Raw genomic sequence first — 22496 nt, 5'->3', positions numbered from 1 at the left:
ATATATTTTTTTAAATTATTTTAAATTTTTAAATTTTTTTTATATTATCTTATACATACTAATAATATTTATTATAATTATGTATAATTGTAATTTCTTTTCTAAGATTTTAAATTTCATAATTCGATTTTTTAAATTCAACTTTAATTCTATTTCTTATCTTTTCCTCAAGTGAGATTTCCCATAGTGATATCTGTAGCGTGAATATTGATTTGTTACTTATTTCAATTCGAACTTCTTTTTCTGTTGAAATTTTTACCGAGCTTTCAAACTAATTGCGAGACGCGATGTAGAGACAGATTAAGAACTTAAAGGAACGTGAAAAGTTGCGTCGAAGGATCTCGCAAAGGAACCCGTGCTTTTTTTATCTGAACGCACCTTTCGAACGCCTCTGATTTTTCCTTTTTCGATCTCCTTTTTCTTCTTGTGCTACAGCACAAAGTTGTCTCTTCGTTCTTTACTGTGAACGTAAAACTCCATTACACGCGACATCAAAGCTGCTCCCCCGATAGCCAAAGCGAATTATAAGCCCGAGAATGCCCGAGAATGCCAGTCCTCGAGAGGTTTCGATTCAGGTTCGTAAGTTGAATGCAATCTGAAGGTGCTCAGAATTCGATTTAACGATAACGATATTACATCACGATCTCATGATGTCTCGGAGTTAATTTTATGAATATCATTAAATCTCCGGATAAGGATGCTATCAAATCTCTGATTCCAATGCATTTGAAATATCGCATATCGAAAGGAAATCTTATTAATGTTCATTATAATTAAATATCTAGCATAAGTTCGCAGTACATTGAGTTTATTTAAATTGCTTTCACATATAAATGTATATTATATTTTTATGTAATTTTATTATAAAGCTTTAATCTGTTTAATCTTATTTCAATTATTAAGCGGCGTCTATAATACGATTTTAAGGTGTAAAACTTAAGTTTAAACCTTAAGCCATAAGAAATTGACCCATATTTGATTATTTTCCTCATATTCGATTGTGATTGGTCAATTTCTTACGACGATTCTTGAAATTGATTAGTTAATTTCTTATGACTTAAAGCTTAAGTTTTACGTCTTAAGATGTTATTGTAGACGCGGCTTTATTCTTTCTATTTCTTTCTTAGGAAATATTTTCATAAAATTTGTTAAAAAATCTTTTTGGAGGATTTAAAATTTTTAATTTAAATTATGTTTTATACAGTAATTTTAATATTATGTTTTATACATAATTTTTTGATGTTGCATTATTTTGCGAAATAATTTCTTTCAATTTTTGTAGTTATTCTTGAATGTATGAAATAAGTATTCATATTTCGGTGTAAGTTTCAGGAAATAAAAATATGACAGTTGCTACACATAGAAATTCGATTTCCCACGGGAAGTATATCTTTTCTAGATGGTATTTCGAAAACGGGAACATATAGGATATGTCTCATATTTATTTTATTTTGGAAACCAAATGAATAGAAAGCTCGTATCTTTTGACTTGAGCGTTGCTCTCATATATCCGTTTTGTTTCATATATTGTATCGGTGATTTGACAAGATTACGAGTTTATTTTTGAGTCAAGCACCGGCATTCGTCACTCGAAATTTCAATATTTCCCCACTCACTCGACAAAGGTGATAGCAATTCTTGCCAAACGAAACGACGCGTGGGAGCTATCATAGAGAAAGAAAGAGCGAGGAAGAGAGAGAAAACGAGCGAGCGAAAGAGATTTACCGATGTATCACGCGGACACAAAGGTCCGGAATATATTTCCGTGCCCGGCGGGGCCATCATCTATAAAATACACGCCGCCCAGTCTAGACAAGCTTAAGCGGTGGATGACAGTTTTACGTCGTCGCTTATGCGAGCATAGCTGGTTGACGATGGCGCGAGTAAAGTGAGAAAGGTGATCTACGGAACACATGACTCGTATTAAATAGCGAGGACACGTTCGATTTTACGACACCGTTGTATCCGGCAAGGATTACGGGTGGATGACATTGACAGCGTGCGCGTACAAGAGACGTAGCACCCGGTCATTTCGTCGTAGAGACAGTAATTGGAAATTACGACGGAGAACGGCACAGGGAAGCGACCGAGGGTGCGATGTCGTAAGATCGACCACTACAGTCATGACTCTCTTGCCACCACGAGGAGGTGTTTACGGTCATCGGACTGGTCTCCTCTCTTCCCGAGTAGCAGCGGTTCTTCATCCTCCAATATCAATCGGTACCTCCGAGATTCTCAGAATTTTTTTCACGTATCTACGCGAGGATTGCATATAATTTTTTGATTTAACGAAGATAATTTCATCTATTGCATCTTTGTATATTATTTCGAAATTTAGAACAATGATTCGCGTATCTTTGAAAGGAATATTTTTCGCAACCCTGAAAGATTACGTAACCTTTCGTTAAAAGAACCACTGTTTTATGAGATCACGATGTCGTATCTTCGCGTTTTTGTAGTTTTCGACCTGACAGATAAATGTTTGTAGCGATACTTTCCTTATTTTTACAGGATACACAGCATGTCTTAGACTAGATAAGATAAGAGATAAAAAAATTATACTTTAATATTTAATCTTTCGTCGACAATGTGAAATTTTTATCCTTCGTTTGCATTTTAAACTTCAATGCATGATTTTTATATAATTCCAAAAACCGTATAAAACCGTCTAAAAAGATTCTTATATGTTTGCGAAAGTTTTAACTATGAGTTTTTACTATCATAAAAGTTGGATTGTATTTTACTTATTTTTTACAAATTTAAATTTATCTATCAGAATTCATAATCAAAAAACTGACTGTGCCTTTAAAGTTCAATATTGTCGACGGAGAGTTGAGAAGCACAAAATAAATTTACATAATAAGCTAAACAACACGCATTGTTTAAAAGACTTTATGATTTTAAAAGATCCTTAAGATATGTATATTTCAAAAAATGTCTTTATGATATCTTTATGTTTTTTAGGCATGCATGTTATCTGAATCGATATGATATAATTAAAATTATATATAGTGGGATAGTCATTAATTATGTAACTATTTAACTTATGACTTTGTGTCCTAATGTTTTCTATTGAAAATTGTATTAAATTCACAAGAAATATTATTAAGCATGAAGAACTGCCTTTGCCGAATATGGCGTTTTTCACTCATATGTATTTAACTTTATCGATCGATTTTTACTTGATATTAATCTATGAAATTATATCTTTCTCTTTAATTAATGGAAGGGAAGATGAATTTGAGATGTTGAGAACTAGATGAAAGTTGTTGAGTATAGCAAGTTGGAGTGAGAGATTTGCAAGTAACTTTCCAGAAAACGCGCGTGCCACGTATAGGAGCGACTTCGGAAAGTGACGTGGTCTCGCCGAACGTGGTCCATTTCCATCATAACTGAAGATGTAAGGGATGGCCCGGTGAGAAAAGCGGCGGTGGCGAATTTATGGGCCGCCCCGAGATTATTCCGAGACTTACGCGCCGAGGAAAGGTGCATCGCGCTAAACAAATTTATGGCACGCCCGAGATTATGGTCGACGAGAAGTAGCTGGAGAGCTCCCCGGCGAGTTTTCCGAATCGAAATTCTGTTCCCGTCTTTCAGCTGTCTTCTCTCTTTTCCTTTGGACGCAGCGCCGCCCTGCGCTTTCACAGAAGCGTCGATCACGGCAAAATATCCTCTCAATTTATTTTCCTTTAGTTAAAAGTTTTCCTCCTTCATAAATACATAGAACCTAATATGATACAGATTCCTATCATGAAACATGCTGTAGTTGTATTTAGAAGAAGCATCTTGAGTTTGAGATAGAGAGGAAGGGGAGGAAGAGAGAGAACTTAGATGTTAAACAATATTCTCAATATATCCGTGTACAGAGAGTTTCTAAATTAAAGTTGAAGATATTATATTTTTTATCATTAGAATCATTAGAATTAGATATTGTTTATGTATTATATCCTGTTTGGTTACATTTCGCATATATATATATATTTCAAACATTATACTAAAGTAATAGAATTTGCTTTAGTCTAATAATTTTCATACTTCTATCTGGCAAAGATCTTTTTGTTTGGAAAGATGTTTCAATAATTGTATATACGGTTATTTTTAAAATAATATAACATATATTTTATGTTTACGAGTTATTTTCGAAGTAGCTCAACTGTTATTAATAAATAATATAAATCAGAAAACATGATTACCAATCATTATTAAATTTTCATGAAGATTGATCGTTTACATATGCGCAGATTAATTCCGACAGAAATCTGTGGAAAAACAAATTTCTATAAACATTATTTATCATTATTGCGAATAATCCGCGAAATGTGATAAAATCGTCATCTTGAAAAATATCCTAGAAAATATGATGTATTACAAGAGTTTAATAAGAAGTACAGCCGTCTCGCAATAATGCTGTCTAGAAAGAGAGAAAGAGAGAAGCAAGCGGTTAGTAAGGTAGCGTGATTGCATAAATTGGCATCACGAAACTAGCTTCATTTTAATCTAATGACTTAATCTAATAATAATCTAATAATATATCTAATGTCAAAATAGCGCGCAATGATGACAATTAATATCGTATGGTAAATCAAGGGGCAACCATACATGCAGCTAAATTTTAGCGATTATATCGGGCTCGCTTGTAATGATCGATGAAAAACATCGTGCAATGAACTTCAGCTAATGTCATGATTGATTGCAAACGGATGTCACATTCTGTAGCAGCAATTACGTTCGTATTACACAATATAATATGTACGTTCTCCGCGCACTTGTTGAGCACGATTTCAATTGATTTGTGTGATTGAAAAAAGTTATTTTATAGCTTCCAAGGCCTCATCGTAAATCTGAAAGCATTTTTAGTGCAAAGAAATGATTAAATAAATAAATGACCATTGTACAATATAATTTATGCGATGCAAGTAATTTCAGTTCTTTAGAAAATTGATATCAATAAGAAAATAAAACGTAGTATTTTCATGTAAACAGAAGAAAAAGATTCTAATTCTATGCTAATAATTCTAATAATCGCGAGAATATGTTGACTTTTTATTGTTGCTATTAGCGCGCATGCGCATGTGTGTGCGTGTATGCGTGTGCAACACACACGCGCACACACACACACACACAAATATTATTATTTTCGAAATTGTATCTCATATTTCTTGACCGTATAGGGAAACAAACATGTCACTGAATATTATATTCCAGTAAATGTTCATATAATATGTCACATTCAAATAAATATAACATTGTTATAATAAAATTCAGAAAATCTAATACATATTTATATAAATGCGATAAACAATATGTGCGAATCGCAATAAATAGTATAGGTAATGTAATGGTTCTAGACATTATATTTCGTGAATGTAATTTCGTTGATGGTTTTTTAAAGTATACGTATTCAGATCTACATCAAGAAATACTTCAATTTTTACGTGTTGTATTTAAGATTATGTGATACTGAAACGCCTTACAACGCGGCGTGCAAGATTTCTTTGACTACATCGCAATTTTCACGATGATTGCTTTTTACGTTTCATTCGACTAAGTGCGGGAGAATTGGACACGGGCTGTTTTCGAGCTTGGTAAACGCGAGTGAAGTTGTCGTGACACTACTTGCAATTCAAGTTCGAAAGCTCGTTAAAATCCATCGAACTGTGAGGAGAAAAGCACACACTGCTCTCTTCTTAACTCTCGATAGTTTCTTAACTCTCGTGACGACTCGTACTTTGTGTTCACTCCGTAACTTATGTACATATTGTTATTATATACGCAACGAAATAAATAATAATTTTTCTTAATTGATATTGCTAATTATTTTGAAAAATTAATGACACATAAATTAATGTGAATAAATATGTTAAAGTTGATTAAAAGGTAATTCTATAAATGAATGCATTGAATTATTAAAACGCTTATTTCCTTTTGATATAAGAGAGAAGTACAAGATATTTATTGCTACTTTTTCACACTTTAAGCATGATCAAATTGAAATTTAAAAATTTATTTAAAAAAGAATGCTACACTGAAAGAAAAGATTGATTGCTGCAACAATTTAGATAGTAAAATATGGCATAGCATTTTTAATCGGTTGCAGCAACCGCAATTTTTGATTGTAGCAATAAATTTTTATTGCATCAGCCTATCGAAATCATATATTGACATTGTGGATAGGCTAACGCAACTAAAAGTTTGTTGCTACAACCAAAAACTGCGGTTGCTGCAGCCGATTAAAAATGGTATGCCATATTTTACTATCTAAATTGTTGCAGCAACCAATCTTTTCTTTCAGTATGTTTTTTTTGCTATTTTGTATCCTTTTATATTATTTTATATTATTCTACTTTTATATAATTTTCAATTATAATTTAATAATTTTTTTTTCATCTGCTTCCTTTATGTTTCTCTTCTTGAGAAAGTTCTTATGTTTCTGATTATTTATTCTAAATATAAATTTTAAATTATTCTATATGACATCTTCATTTTTCTTAAGATACACATATTCCAAACATTAATGCGAAAGTTAAGAACCGATTAAATACGCTCTACCCTACTTAATAACGAAAACTATTCTTGAGGTAGATATCGATAGCTCGGAGTTGGGGCGAGTGTCGAGCGAGAACAACTCTCTGCTATTGCGGATATCTAGAATTAACTGCTTGCCGTTGTCTGAATAGTTTCTCCGACATGTTATTACAGTGAGGTTGCCGAAAGCTGACGAAGAGGAGGAGAGAAGCCGCCATGAGCGTGCGGTTAATGGTAAAGTCGGTCGAGCTCACCGTTTGTGCTGAATCCTGAGGCCTCTTCGGGGGTGCAGCGGTACACCATCCTTTAGCCAGTGCACTCTTGGGGGTGGCGAGCCCCTCGTTCTGCATACTAGCTTCACTCTCTCCCGTAACCTCGCTATCGAGTCCCTGAGTTCGGACAACGTAACTTCTCGCACTGAAATCAAAAGTTACAATCACATTAACGCCTCGTTGCACGTTTTAAGATGCATCTTCGATATTAATACTTTGATTTCATTCTTAATATCGAATTGTTATATTGTCGTTCTGCAAATATTATACATGGTAAAAAAGTTGCGCGACAACATAATGATACTGAACTGTCGTTGCAGGGAATTATTAATTCGTATATTTAAGTTGTGTTTTTGTTTCGGTTGTGAGAGAAATCTGTATAAACTAATAAAGGAAATAGGACTAATAGGCTGTAAGTACTGCGCTTAAATTTTAACATAAATATTTAATTCAAAGAAATGTTTAACATTAAATCAAAATATAACATTATGTATAATTAGCACTTCGTACATAGTAAAAATCATTTCGTATTTTGTGTTGAAAACGATTTTACTTAAATTCTTATTAAGCTTTTTTTATCCTGTAATTTTTTTTAACATATTCAAGTGTTAATTTAACATAATGTGATTATATTATTTAAATAGTTTATATAATATTAAATCGATATTCAATATTTCTTAGTGTCAAAATAACAGAATTTATGAGTAATTGAACAAATGGCATATATTTTGAAATGTAAATTCTAAGATAAAGAAATAAAATATATGTTAATTTAATATATCATAAATATTAATTTTATTGAAAAAAATCTGTTTCTACCATTTGTTTACAAATTATGTCAGTATTATCATTTTGTACTTATCTTCTTAAATAATATTTGTTACCTTTTAATATTTATCTCGTGTTAAACCAACGTTTTGAGTGGACGTTTAGAACATATGTGAAATGTGTTAAATTTAATACAAATTTTCCAACAGTATAAAATCATTAAGTTACAAAGTTAGAAAGAGAATTGTTATATGATACTGATTTTGAATAACACAGAATTTTCTTAACAATTCTTTTTTATTCTATCGTTATACATGAAAAATTTTGCATGTCAATGTGTACGTAAAAAAGGTTAAAAAAATTATTCCGTTATACTTGAAACTTTTCAAAGGTGGACGAGTGATTCGCAAACGAAATGAAAAAACAGAGGAAACAGTGCATTTAGCAGGTGTGCTACAGAAGCAGCTCTTCCTTTCGACAACCGGATATGGCTATCCGTTGATTTTGGTTTTGGCAAAGACTGCTGTGTCGCGTTTCGGCCAGAGGCCGTGTGGCATATCGATAGCTTGGCTACCGAGTATCGATTTACTATTTCGTTGTGCTCTAGAATACGTGTGTAAAAACGATCTGCAGGAAAACATACGCTTATAGACGTATGCGTATATGTGTGAATCGAAAGAATATCTTTTATGAATCAACGTAATGTCCTTGATGACGTTTTATATCCGATAATATACTAAAAATACATAAGCAAATGTAGATATATAATAGATATGTAATTTTTCAAATTGAGAGGGTAATTTTTCATATCTATGCGAAATTATCACGTATAGATTTTCCTGTATGATTTTAATAACTACATATATCTACTTTTGTATTTTTCGTATATTATTGGATCTACTATATGTCAAGTAAGAAGGTTAGAAAGAGAATAAAGTTTATGATATTTAATTTATAATCTAGACTCATTTACTTGTAATTTTTCATATTTATTGACAAAAACTGTTTTCTTTTCAGGAGGAGGACAATTAACGCAAACATTTTATCCTTCTTAACATTCAATGAATAATAAAGATAAAACAATACTTGTATCAATTATGATTCCTAAAAGGAAAACAGTCAACAATAAAGTTAGATTAATAAATTACTAGAAATAATTTTCTCCGTAAAAAGAAATAACCTCAAACTAAAATTCAAATACCCAGTAATATTTCTTCGATATTTATATACATAAATAAGAAATAAGATTTTTTTATATAATTGCATTCGCCTGAAATTTATCTCGTAAAAAGCAAAATTTTCAAATCTAATTATTCATAAATGGTTACTATTTCGATATTTTTGTCAAGAAGGATTATATCGCAAGTTAATTTAAAAAAACATAATATACATGTCTGGATAAAAGCCAGGAAGTCTTATGACGCCTTGTATGAGCTCGTGTGTAACTTTTTTCCGACGTAAAATATGACCGTGCGAAACAAAGCGACTCGACATTCGGATATATAGGATATAAATGAAGAGGAAAATTTACGTTAATAAAAACGGCTGCAGTGTCCTATTCCGAGATCGCATGATTTCAAAGGCACGATATAGAATTCCTGGTGAAAATATAACGGGGAACGTTCAATGAGTTCTCGTCTATTATATTCATGTCGCATGACAGGGAATGATAATAAGGCGCCGTTAGCAAAGATTTCTTTGTCAGACTCTACGTGGTGCGGGACGTCGCCGTCGGCGTTTGATTTATTATGTTTTCACGTGCATACGGCAATCCCATTCGCTGCAAATATATTTCTCTTCGTGTCGCGTGTAAATAAAACTGATGTCGCCCCGCAGATGCGTTTGAGAAATTGAACGTAGATAAAGTACCCTGTTTTTTTTTTTTTTTTTTGATAAAGACTGACCGCTTGACTCCGCATCGCTCACCTTGTTGACATAAATGCTAACTAATCGACAAATAAAAATAACGAATTGTTAATCGATAATTCGATCGGCAATAAACTTTCTAGAAAAGGGCTACATCTCAAAGGATTACCCTATATGTTGCGCATGCAATGAAGTTAGAAATCACTCGAGTTTCCTCTAAATCAAATTATACAATCGCTGACTGAGCAACTAAAGCAACATAGTGTTGATCTTCCGGAATTTATTTACGACAAACTGACAGAAATGCAAGTTCTCCAAAATTACAGCTGTTTAAACGCGCTAAGTTAGAATAGACATTATCTGTATATTTTTCGCAGTAATTGAGTTGGAAAAGTTTAGATAGTTACGCTCCGCTTGTCGTCGTTGCTCGGATATTTGTTCGTAAATTCGCCGTGGTGCTTTGTCGAAGGCGTAATCGATAGCGTTCGATTTGCATAACAGATTCTTCACTTAATTGGAACACGACGCTTACAATTCCTTTGATTTAAATCAGTTGACGTACCGCGAAGGAGAAACAGGAAATACCTTTACGTTGAAAACATAATATTCTTTTGTATTATCGATATCACGAACGTAACCATTCTACAATAACATATATAATTACGTAGGACAGTAAACCATCAAATGATTAATCACTAAAATATATCAATGTGGAATTTATATTTATTTTAGTGATTACGTAAAGGTAATACAATCATATTACACTAAATACGAACACATGATATGCTTCTCGATATCGTCCTACACGATATTATATTAAAATCGTTAATTGACAAATCCCGCGCATCATATTTAATTATCTTCTCTCATTTTCGATACGATAGATTATGAAATGTGCGCATGTAAAACTTGAGTAAACGCGCACGATGCGAAAGCATCCGCTATTTATTCGCAAACGTCGGGTCGATGAAGTTCTCGCTTGATAGTTAAATACATTACAACTACCATTTGCTCACAGCAAACGTACCACGCCGCGACCGAAAACTATGCGAGATAATTGCGTCAGGTTAAAGTTTATCGAAAACGTGACGCAACCTGATTATCTTTGACGTGTCGCGCCGCCACGGAAAACACCTACATCGTTTAATATATTGCCTGCATAACAAACAGATTTGCGACATATGAAATATAGAATATTATGGAACGGATCTGCGAATGCATCTCATTTCAATATGACATTTTTCGAATAAGCGATATAAAAAATGATATAACGAACTGATGTTACCTAATCTGACGTTACCTAATGTTAGTTAATCATTTAAGTGACAAATGTATAGACAAGTAATTAATTAAATATTCTTAAATATCTTATTGCGTGCATGAGTGCAACAAAGTGCAGTGAAACTATCAGAGACAGAATTTAATGTCCTTGCAGGAGAGAAAATAGAAGATAATTTATTTTATAAAATATATACTTCAATATTTCTTATTAAAAAATTAAATTTTCAATCTAATAATAGTATAAATAATAAAATGATATATTATATAGAAAACGTAGTAACGATGTAACGTGAACAAGAAAACTGTGACTCGTACAGATTTTTCAAATGCAGATACAGTGAATTCGATCGGTGAATAGCGAAACGGTTCAGTCTACCGATAGTTGTCAATGTCCTCTAGCGACAAACGGTGTTATCGAATCCTTGTTCAAAGACACGGATTTCCCTACCACTTTTTATTCTCGTGTCATTGAATAGGCGCTTTTCCTTTGTAAACCCATGTTGGCGCAGTTCTGAGATAGAAGCGAGGATGAAAAAAGAACATTTGGCAATAAACTTGGTGAAACGATATTTTATCAGCATAATAGTATCGATGCTTGAAATTAAATGAGATTATAATGCAATTTTATTATTCTATTTAATCTTCGATGTTGTTTAACATTCGCAGGGATATAACATTTATTTTTGCATGCAATAGTTAATTTAAATCTGTCACATGTGTTAGCTTTGCTATCTTTATGCTGAATTATCGTAAAAATAAATGCCGATAAAATATTTTATTTCGCGTAATGGATTAATATGTTTCATAAAAATAATTAATGGTGTTATTGCAATATGGATATTACATGCTGATTAATTATTATGTTATATAGATATATATAATATAATATATATAGCATTAAAACATGTGTTTTGAGAAAATCTTTTTCCGAGATAATAGGCATGTTCGAAAATGAGACGTAAGGATAAATCCACAATCTTGCTTTAAAAAGCCGTAAACTGTAAGTGACAATATCGATCACAGAACTTATGCTTTTAGGCCATAAAAATTGGTTTTAGGCCGTTAAAGCCTAAAGTCTGCGCAAAAATAGTTTAAAGACAGAAATTATTGTCACTTAATTTCTTTCGACTTATGACTTAAGGCCTCTTAAAGAAAAATTGTGGATTAAGACTTAAAGACGTCTTAAAGACATTTTTTAAAAAAAGATGATTAAAAGACGTTTTTTAAGATGTATTATGTCCCGATTTTGAACTTTTTATTGTCTGAGTTAGTATAATATTGTGCTAATTTATATTTTATTCCGTTTAATTGATTCCGTCGTTTCTTTTCTGTTTTTTTATTGTATAATATTTCAATTAGGTTTTGGTGAGACTAATAAAATTTCCAAGACACTTGCATCGTGCAGTGTTGAATGTTTCGTAACAGCAGGGAAAAATATTTCTCGTTAGATTCGGAATACGAGTTACGAGGAAAAAACGGCCGAAAAGAGATTGCACTGCGACGAAGCAATCTCAGCACGTACAAAAAGCGCTGTAATGCAGTTACGACGCTCATCATCGCCGCGCCATTACGTATCATCGATCGTAACGGTAAACGGTGATCGCGGCGGAATTTGTATAATGCGCCGCTAATACTCATGCAGTATTTTTGCGTGCGGATATTGAACTGGATTAACTGCGCGATGATATTCGCTCCGTTCCGTTCCGTTCGAAGTGCTTTTACACGTCTCTCACTGAAATCGGAGCGAAAACCGATCAGCTGCGGCTGGCTCGATGTCTGAAATTTCACTTCGAGGAGGACAGAGGATTCCTCGTTTGATTCTCGATATTCTATTCGTTATTAATCGATTACGTATCTGCAGCACACATATATGAGCATAAAATGTCGGTAAATTATGAACAATTTTTACGTAAAGCCAGTGATAGATATGAAAAAAGAAATAAAGCGACGAATAATTTCAATATCTCTTTTATTTTATTATAAAAAAATGCTAGATAATATAAGATAAAATTAAAATATTAATAGTAATATCAAAAATTTATGAAATTAAGTTACAAATAATTAATTAGGTAAGATATAAATATTATAACAGAACATACTTAAAATAACGATATCAAAAAATTATTGTTTTTTGTAATAATGAGTAACAGAAGGGAGATAAATTAAAATTAAATAAAAAGTACACAAACATTATAAATATACAATATATTATATACCTATTTTCAACATTAATATGGGATAAATGCACTTATGCAGATATACATATGTATAAAAGCAGATATGTGCATCCGTATTCAACCGCATTTAAATAAGAGAAAAAAGAACAAAATCACGCACGAAGTATAAAGAGAAATATAAAACGGATGATAGAGAGAAGCGAAAAGATGGACATTCACAGAGAATTCCCATGACAATCACGTGGTGTCCGAAATGTCATTTAACTATTAACGGATCGATGCGATGCCGAAATTTGAATTTAAGCGACGAACTTGATCGGAATGGAATTCGTGACAGCGAGGATTTATGCCGAGAATTTTCCGATCGAAGGATCGGTGGACTAACGAAAAAAAAGGATGATGAAGCGTCAGGTGCAGAGCACTGGATAATGATGCCCTTCGCGAATTAACCTATCGAAAATGCGAGTCATTTACTATGTCCGATCGAATCTCATCTCATGTCTCTCATTAGGTTAGAATTAATTTTTCATTGGATGTAGTGCATCTAAAATTCGAGAACATTGTTGCAGAAAATATGTCTCGAAATCCATTTAAATCGCGCTAAGTTAATTCAAGTTATAATTGAATGAACCAATATCGCTTAACTGTAATTATAGTTTGATTGACTTCATGACTTCGCATTTGCATTACATATTCATATCATAAATATTTTCATATATTTCGATATTTAAACGCTATTTTAGTCAGGAAATTATGTTTGGACGAGAAATTGATGAGATGTAGATTGCAATAATTATAAAAAGAAAGTTTTTCAAGATGTTAACTGATTTTTAAAAGAAAAATTTAGTTTGTTTAATGTACCGAAAAATTGTATATTACTATGTAAATAAGACACAAATAATTATTTTGGATTGGGTTTTATATAATAGATTCATCTTAATTAAAATGTTGATATAAATTTTATATAAAAAAAAGATCAAAGCACAATTGAAGAGGTACAAAGCAAAAATCGACAAAGTAAAAAATGGGAAAACAATATTCATTTTTTGCAAGCGCTTATAGTTAGATCGTTCGATTGAATATCGAATATGAATTATTTTATCTATGTCGACGCGATGTATGTCGACACCTCTCGAATACGAATCCAATATTGAAGAACGTTCCTTGTAAAACAGAGTATTTGAGTTTCGCGTCGTAGCAAAATAAATTTCTCTCAAAGAAGCGAATCTCATGAAAGCTCATGGAGTGGCTTTGACGAAATCTCGTCGCTTTCGGATTCGCTAGACCGTCTTGGAGTGTTCAAGCACGGTGCTCAGGACGGGAGCAGATCACGAGGCAAAAGAAAGGTCAAAAGTGGAAAGAGATGAAGAAAAAAAAGAGTGGAGTACCTACAGCACACGGCCGCCAGTCGCGGCATGTCGTATGTTGCCGCAGGGCTTGAAAAATGCCGAGGACGAACGACGCGGAGGGCGTTTGATTAATGAACGCGTCGCCGAAAGAGCAAAATAACAAATAGCGCGTGTAGCGCGGGGGTTGTAGTTGCCGCCACCCTCCTACCATCTCGTGGTCGCGCAGCAGCTTGATTCATAGATACCGCGTTGCATGATGAGCGCGATGAGAGCCGGTCGCGGATTCGCACGAATGTAGCCTTTTCATCATAATTGAAGGCAATTTATGTTAAATCGCCGTCATAAATAACCTTAGCTTCATTTTTATGGTATTATTTTAACGAAATCTCAATCTGACATAATTTAATTATGTTGTCTTAGATGTTAAGATATTTTTAAAGAAAAAGTTATAGATGTAAAAGAGAAGTTTTCAAAGTTGAAACGCTCCTATCTTTTTTATCGTTGTGTTAAAAATTATTTTTCAAGCAGTCATAGAAAGCTTTTATTTACGACGAATAATTTAGATATATATCGAATACACATATATCAGTGAAAAATGTACTTTGAACATTATAGTATATCAGTATAGATATTTCGTTGAATCTCAATATAGAGAGAAATCCATAAACGTAAGTTTCGAGATGGTCTTAAGATAATGCTTAAAATGTTATGAACTAGAGAACCATATTAATATCTTAAGACATTATTATTTAAAATTAAGAATGGACTATGAATATCAGTTTTATTCTATGATAGCCGTAAGCATAGCTGTAAGTATTATAGTTTTAATTGTAAGAATTGACCAATCTAACAATAAGTCGAATATGAGGATAATATGCGACTGTGATGGTCAATTCTTACAACTACAACTATAATTGTGTTTATGGCTGTTATAAAATAGACATTAGACTTTTCTTAAAGGAGGTCATTATTTTACCCGTTTTCATTAAATATGTATATTTATAAATTTCTATGACATTTATGCTATACTAGTTATAATCTTTAGTATCTTTTCGATTAGCAAGAAGAGAATCAGTCTTCTCTCATTTCAGATTTCAAGAGCGATAGAAACGCAAACGGTAATCCTTTCACAAAGCGTATCGCAATTTACAATCCGCAGGAAGATGCGCGATTTCGTAGCGCGCTTATTTGCTTTGATGGCTGGCGATTAATGCGGGTACACCGTTAGTATGACTCTGTGAGTTTGCACCTTTGTCCGATGTGGATAATCATTTCCAGTTCAGGGAATAGTTCGGCCGTGCAGGGAGTGGTTCCGGTTACCCGGTCTGTAATCGAGTCTACGTGAGTACACGCTGATGAGCTATGATCAGCTGTACGGGGCTGTGTGATTACCGATCGCTGTCAACAGATATTTAATCGTTTGCGTCAATTAATTTTCCTAGCGCATTTATCCGTCCCGCATCGTTTGGTACCGGCGTAGGTAATTACTACGCTAATAACGGCTTAATCAAAACGTGGACATCGAAAAGCTTTCCATTATCAGCCGAGTAAACTTCGAAAAATAAAATTTTTTTAGTGCCCTTTTTTGCGTAAATATAAATAAAATGTGATCTTTTTGACGCAGTCGAAAAATTCTCGAAAATCAAGAATATATATATAGGGAATAAACAAAACATAACATTTGAGAAATATTTAATTTATTTTACTGAGTTTTATTAAACATAGAATATAATTCGATAGTGTATTCTACATAAATATACATAAATATACACAATAATAAAAATAAATCTTTCATGAGATAGGTAAGCAAGATATAATAGCAGTTAATTCACCATTAAACTCGGTGGAAGCGTCAGAATGCGGTTTTTTTGTCGCATAATTACTCAACCATTTCAAATTGTCCATCATATTTTTTAAATTCGACCCGGAAATGTGAGCGGATTGTAAGCACGAATGACGTTGTAAAATGCATTTACGGCGTGTTTTCGCACGAAAATCATGTTGTTTCGCCGATGTAATCTCGCTGTTTTACGCCCACGCACACATGCGTTTTGTGCGTAAATGCGCGTCAAAAAAAATTGGGCGTAAGAAAAATTTCGAGAGCGATGGAATGCGATTGGCAATAATCGCTGCTTATCGAGCCGTTATGCCAGAATCAATGACACGTATAACTCTTGTCTCTATTTTTTAGAATATAAATTTTGGGCACATGAAATACACACATAAAACGAGACACATAATAAAAAAAAAAGGATTCATTGAGGGGATATATATAATATATTCGACGTGTGTTATTTATTTTTATTTCTAATTATTTTAGTTTTTCGTGTATGAAACGAATTTATTAAAATATATCATAAAGATAAAGTTAATAACGAATTTAATTATATATAAGTTAATGAAATAACGAGCATCAATTTTTTTTCACTTGTTCTTTGAAATTATATCATCCTCTTATCGATCTCGTATCGATCATCTTTCAAGAAAAGGAATTGAGTCATCTTACTGCATCGTTAAAGTTATCCGATTTACTCGCGGTAATTCTCGAACTCGTCTTCTAGCCATAAAATTCGGAAAGTTTTTCGGGATCGTTCGTTGGTTTTCCGGCTATTACTTTGTGCCAGCTATATACATGTATAGTATACGATGGAATACGGCGTGAAAACATCGTAGTTCGTAATCAGTAGTACGTGCCAAGTGTACAGAAAGATTAATACTTGAGAGCAAAAACATCGCGTAAATATCAAAGATTTGCCATACACGAACATTTGATGTAATTTTAAACGAAAGTCATTGTTGGAAACTTAATGATAAATTATACTGAAAATAAATAGACAAATAAATAGGAATTTTATTAAATTCTGAATAAAAATATACAAAACCAATATATAAATAATAATTAATTACACAAGTAAGGTGTATAAAAAGTACAAATATATTATTGTAATATCAAAATATCCAGTTTAATCATTTCGATAGGCTGCATGTCTGCTTCTACTCAATATATTGTTAATTTAATTTAAAACAATGGAGTAATTTAATACAAGAAATGTATTGAATTTCATTCGAATTTTGTTTATTATTTACTAATATAAATGCATGTATTATATATACTCTCTAAATCTGAATCAGTGATTATTCACTGATTCAGATTTAGAGAGTATATATAAAACATGTATTAAATATGCCACTGGTAATCAATGAATGAAATGTGAAATCCTTAATCGAGTTAATCTTTATTATGTGACCTTTATTATGTAACTAATCTTATTTTAGTAGTATAAATTCTATGAATATGGTATTGAAAGACTGAAATTAACGTGTAAATATTAGTTTTAATTACATAATGCTCAAACTTTTTTTCTTTTTTAATTGAACTTCTGATTATTCAAGGCTAAGTATGCCATTGGGCAATCAGTGATCTACTGATTCAGATTTAGAGAGTAGATATATACTTTTAAACAATTCAAATCATAGAAATGGATTAATTTACATTTTGACCTACATGGAAATTAAAAATAGCAAAATATTATTTAACTCAAGAGACTAAGTTACCATTGCTCCTTTGATATCTAATAGTATAGGACGTATGAAATGAAAAACTATGATTAAAATATGATTAAAGCTTTAAATGAAAGTTACGTTAGAAACTTAATGATAAATTGTATAAGAAGTAATAAAAATAAGTAGACAGTAAATAAGAATTTTTGTTACATTCTGGACAGAAGTATATATAAAAATAAATAATAATTAACCATACAAGTTAAAATGTATAAAAAGTAGATAAGGATATACGAAATAAGAAACTTCGGTTAAAATATGATTAAGTTATACATTCAGAACAAAATATAGGATATATACTTTTTTTTTATTACAACAGTCACTTTGCTAACAATGTGCGGCGATGATTATAGTTCGTTTGAAACGCGTCAGATCTCAGCGTCTTTTCTCATTAGTTCGAAGAAAGAAGATTACCATCACGGTTGAAACGAGCCACTGAGAAAAGGAAAATGCAATTTCTTATCGGTGTTTTTCGTTTTAATTGCCAGCAGGCGAGTTAACGAGGAACCGCGTTACTACGGCCGCATTGAGACAAATTTATTCTCATTTCATTTTCATTTAGTTGTAGGTAACGTTTACACCCGTCGGGTGTAAAGAGAATGATTTAGGACTATTCGTTGCCGACCTGTATTAAGTTTCTTTTATGTCGTATTGTCGAAGTAAATATTCTATGATAAGCATTGCTGTTTCACATCGTCTGTTCTTCATTAATAAATTTTACTGTCTCGTATCCATTGCGTGCTCCAGAGACGTGCCTAGCGAGCATGCAACGCGTGCATAGCACGCAGGCGATCGAAGTCAGAGACGCGTTAAAGTAGAAATTCATTGAGTTATACTTGAATGTGCTATCTTGTTGTACAATGATGAGTTATTACATTATATATGATGAGTACTTGCATGCATATACAACGAAATCGCTTTCTAAATGTTGATATCTTTCATAATTCTTTTATATTTGTTAACACAAATCTAGAATGATTTTTTGATCTCCTTATTTTAATCAATCTTTAGATATACATACCAATCTTTAGATATAAATAATATATGCATATTTTTGCAAAATTATTTTTACACACGGACGACCAACTTTTTTTGCATACCTGTGTCTAGTTCTTAGCAATTTTACAATTTGTATTATCACAATCGAATATCTAGCTTTAGCTAATATTTGATGATCGAGTAAGAATTAATTAACTACATGGATTTCATTGACGCAAAGTCAATTATTTGTCTGATATTATTTCCACAGATTAGACGAATTTTATTTTACGAATGCACGTTCTTAGTGAACTTAATTTCCCATTCACTCGTTTTTTATTTTTTTTTTCGCCTGAGAATTGCGCCGGAAACTCAAATTAGACAAGCAATATCGTGATATTGCGCGGTATTGTCCGCTCGACGAGCACGTCACAATCGTTGAGTCTTTATGATTAATAGGCGAGTATGTGTTCCACGACCAGCGTTGAACATCAATAAATCGCAAAACTCGCCACCGTCATTAAACTTGGCATTTTGTGGTCCATTAATTCTGGAAATTTGATCATCGATATTTTCGATATCATATTACGCTTTATTTGATTTTTGACAAGTTATTATCAAAATATAATAGAATTGCCGAAAATATAGACTAATTTCGTGGCTACTTATTAATAATTTATTATAAAATGATTCCTATTATTATTATGCATTGATTTTCTCTTTGCTTGCATGAAATTAGACACATCTGAACAGACCTGTCTAGTCATTTGCAAGAAAGTTTCGAACAATTTATTTTCTGTAATTTTTAATTATTCTCAATTTTTATTCCATTTCTGCATAAATTTACTCGCTGTTTTATGAACAGACGGTATTCGGATTAAAATCGGATCGCGATCGGACAAAGATTCTGGCAACTTATTAACATTTGTGTGCACAGAAGCGCAAATGACATGCGCATTTTTGCCTTGTATATGCTCGAGAATACTAAAGTTCTTTTTCATGGGCGCTGCTTCGCGTGGAGCCCTTTTGCATTGTCACTGCCTACGATACGCATCTTATTGCCTTTTATCGCGCCATGAGCCCTCATAAAACCACAATATAACGGGTCTAATTTGTCGTCCTCGGAAATAGTCCTAGCGGGAATAAAATTATTTTTACAGAGATGAGGCGGTCTCCTCTCGTTCTCGCTTTTACTCCCTTCTACGTCTCCTTCTCTCTTCATATATTGCTGAACTGAAAACATTCTAGCTCGCGCACGAGCTCGAGTAAACAAAGCGAATAAAGCGGAAAAGCGCGGTGATCGTCGATCGTGGTTTTCATCGTTTGCGGCCGGTGAACGGGTCGGCGAATCGTTTTGCCAATAATAACGCGATAATTGCACCGCATGCTTTATCTTCTACTTGCTGGGTGAAAATATCGATGCTTTTTCCACACAAGATCGTCCGAGAAGCATAGTGTGTATCGAAAAATGTGGCCGATAAAATCGAAATAAATTGTAAGGTTTTGTCACACGTGTCCTAATTAATTTTCGGTGTCCTAATTAATTATCGGATCGATACAGAATTGGATAGCATTTTAATTGATATACAAGCGAGAGTAAAACGGATACAAGAAGAAAAAAATAGATGCAGTGCAAATGCGTACAGTTTGAGATACTTAATGTCACAGATATATACTATAGCATTGCAATGAATTGATGCGATCTTTTTGCAGCTTTTATCTTAATGGGTTGCAATTTTATAATAATTCAACGACACTTTTTTATCGGGTGATTTATGAGCACATCGTTTTCGTACTTATAATGAAGAATGAATGAGTGGGTAAGAGAAAGAGGGAGAGAAGGTGGGGAGGAGGAGAGAATGAGAAAGGAGAGAAAAATGAAAAGCGTAACTAAGGGTGAGAAAAAAAATGGCAACGGGACGCGATTGGGTGGCAAACGAGCGCAGCATAACTGTAGCGCACGACGTTCGATAAACTGTCCGTGAGTCCTTTTTGTGCGGTCGCGATATTTTATTTACCGGTAAAGTATATTTGTGCATCCGGTTGTACTATCGGAAACGGAAAACGGAGAAAAAATGCCGCAAAAACGCGACCGCCCGCCGTGCGAGATTTTCGAATTCGTTCTCCGTTTGTGCGATATCATTTTCACATTTTTTTATTCCATTTCCTCCTTCCTTCCCTCCCTTATTCCTCGCCTTTCTCTCTTTCTCTTTCTCTCCTTCTTTTTCAATCTTTTAATCAATGAACGTAGTATTAAATTTGTATGTGCATAAGACTTTTTAATAAAAATAAATTTTTTCATCAACGAACCCGGAAAAAAGAAAAAAAAAAGAATATTGAATTTATTAACAAAATGAAAAAAATGAAATTTTAAAATAAAAAATTGAATGCTTTATTAATTGTATTTTAATTCTTCTAAATCTTTTATTAGTCGTTATCGATCTATATTAATTATATTTTATTATGTCTTTAAAAGATTGAAAGATTTAAAAATCTGTATCACCTTTTATGTTTGTTTATAAGCATTAATACGTTTCATATGAGATACAAGTTTGCAAAAGGTATTCATATTATTTTTGTGTGGCATCCAGCGTATGTTATGCGACGATTCAATGAGAGGTATCACAAAGGTATTCACGGTATTCGAGACATGTACGTATATAATCGTCGTGCAATGGGTCCTGCTTTCGTAGAGGGACGAACTCTTCCTCTTTCTAGAGCTAAGAGTTAGAATTCTTTCTCCTCTTGCTCGTAATAAATCCGTTTGTTTGCACGCGATGTCTCTTCTGCGATCCATGAATATAATTTACTTTACTGGCACGTTATCTTTCGGCGCGAAACCTCATCGGCGTGCATAATTCGTGTCCTCTCGTGCACTTACAGGACCGAATACCGTCGCTTGTAATTCTGCCGTCGAGTTTTCATAGTAAATTCCATTACACGCCCGGGAAGCCCGTTTCATTACGTTGTGCCGGCTTCTAGTTTAAGCCTATGCGGACTATCACAGTTTGCGTGCGCGCGTTATGTCCATGACTATTGATGCGCGTGAGAATACGTATAATTAAAGCCTCTAGAAAAAGAAGAGACAACATAAATGTTTCGTCCATTCGACTAAAAGTTAGCTTTTAAGGAAATTTAGATATTTGATATAGTATAGAATGTGTAGAATGTAATTAAAGAATTTCAGAATAATATTACTCGAACATATTAAAATTAAATAAGCCGCTCATTAATCAAATCGAGTAACCACTTTTTGAATATTTTAAAATTTTATCGTCAAGACGCTTGATTGATTCTTACTTTTTATACTTAAAATAAATTTTTCTTGTTACGTTTTGTGGAGTTAACCGATTTGGCCAATGAGCAACTCAAATATAAATTTCTTTGGATTATGCAAAATTGTGTGATAAAGGACAAATAGAAATTTTATTTAAGAATAATCTATTATAATCTTGTATTCATTCTTTTGCATCGAATTATAATAAGGATTATACAAGATTATAGTTTCATTTCAGCAAATTTCAATTTTTTCATTAATACCTTTTTGATTTTGACTTTTAAATACAAAATAAGGTAAATGTGACATGTACCTATATTTGGACATACAATTTATAATTATTAATATCAAATATTTTTTTTATTACATATTATAACGTAATTGTATTTAAAGGATGCAATTGTATTTAAAGGATTAAATTGTAATGTTATATTAAAAATGT

At 32.7% G+C, this 22496-nt stretch overlaps 1 protein-coding gene across 1 annotated transcript in view; it reads right to left on the bottom strand.

Annotated features, from left to right (window-relative positions):
- LOC108689328 (protein vein) overlaps positions 1-22496 on the bottom strand; it is a 382945-nt gene that overhangs the window by 149943 nt on the left and 210506 nt on the right. The window contains exon 2 of the mRNA XM_018196062.1: positions 6780-6942. Coding sequence (XP_018051551.1) covers positions 6780-6942 — 163 coding nt within the window. The remainder of the gene's footprint in view (positions 1-6779; positions 6943-22496) is intronic.

Source organism: Atta colombica, unplaced genomic scaffold, assembly GCF_001594045.1.
Source record: "Atta colombica isolate Treedump-2 unplaced genomic scaffold, Acol1.0 scaffold27, whole genome shotgun sequence".
Taxonomy (NCBI): Eukaryota; Metazoa; Arthropoda; class Insecta; order Hymenoptera; family Formicidae; genus Atta; species Atta colombica.
This window is presented reverse-complemented; position numbering and strand designations above follow the sequence as displayed.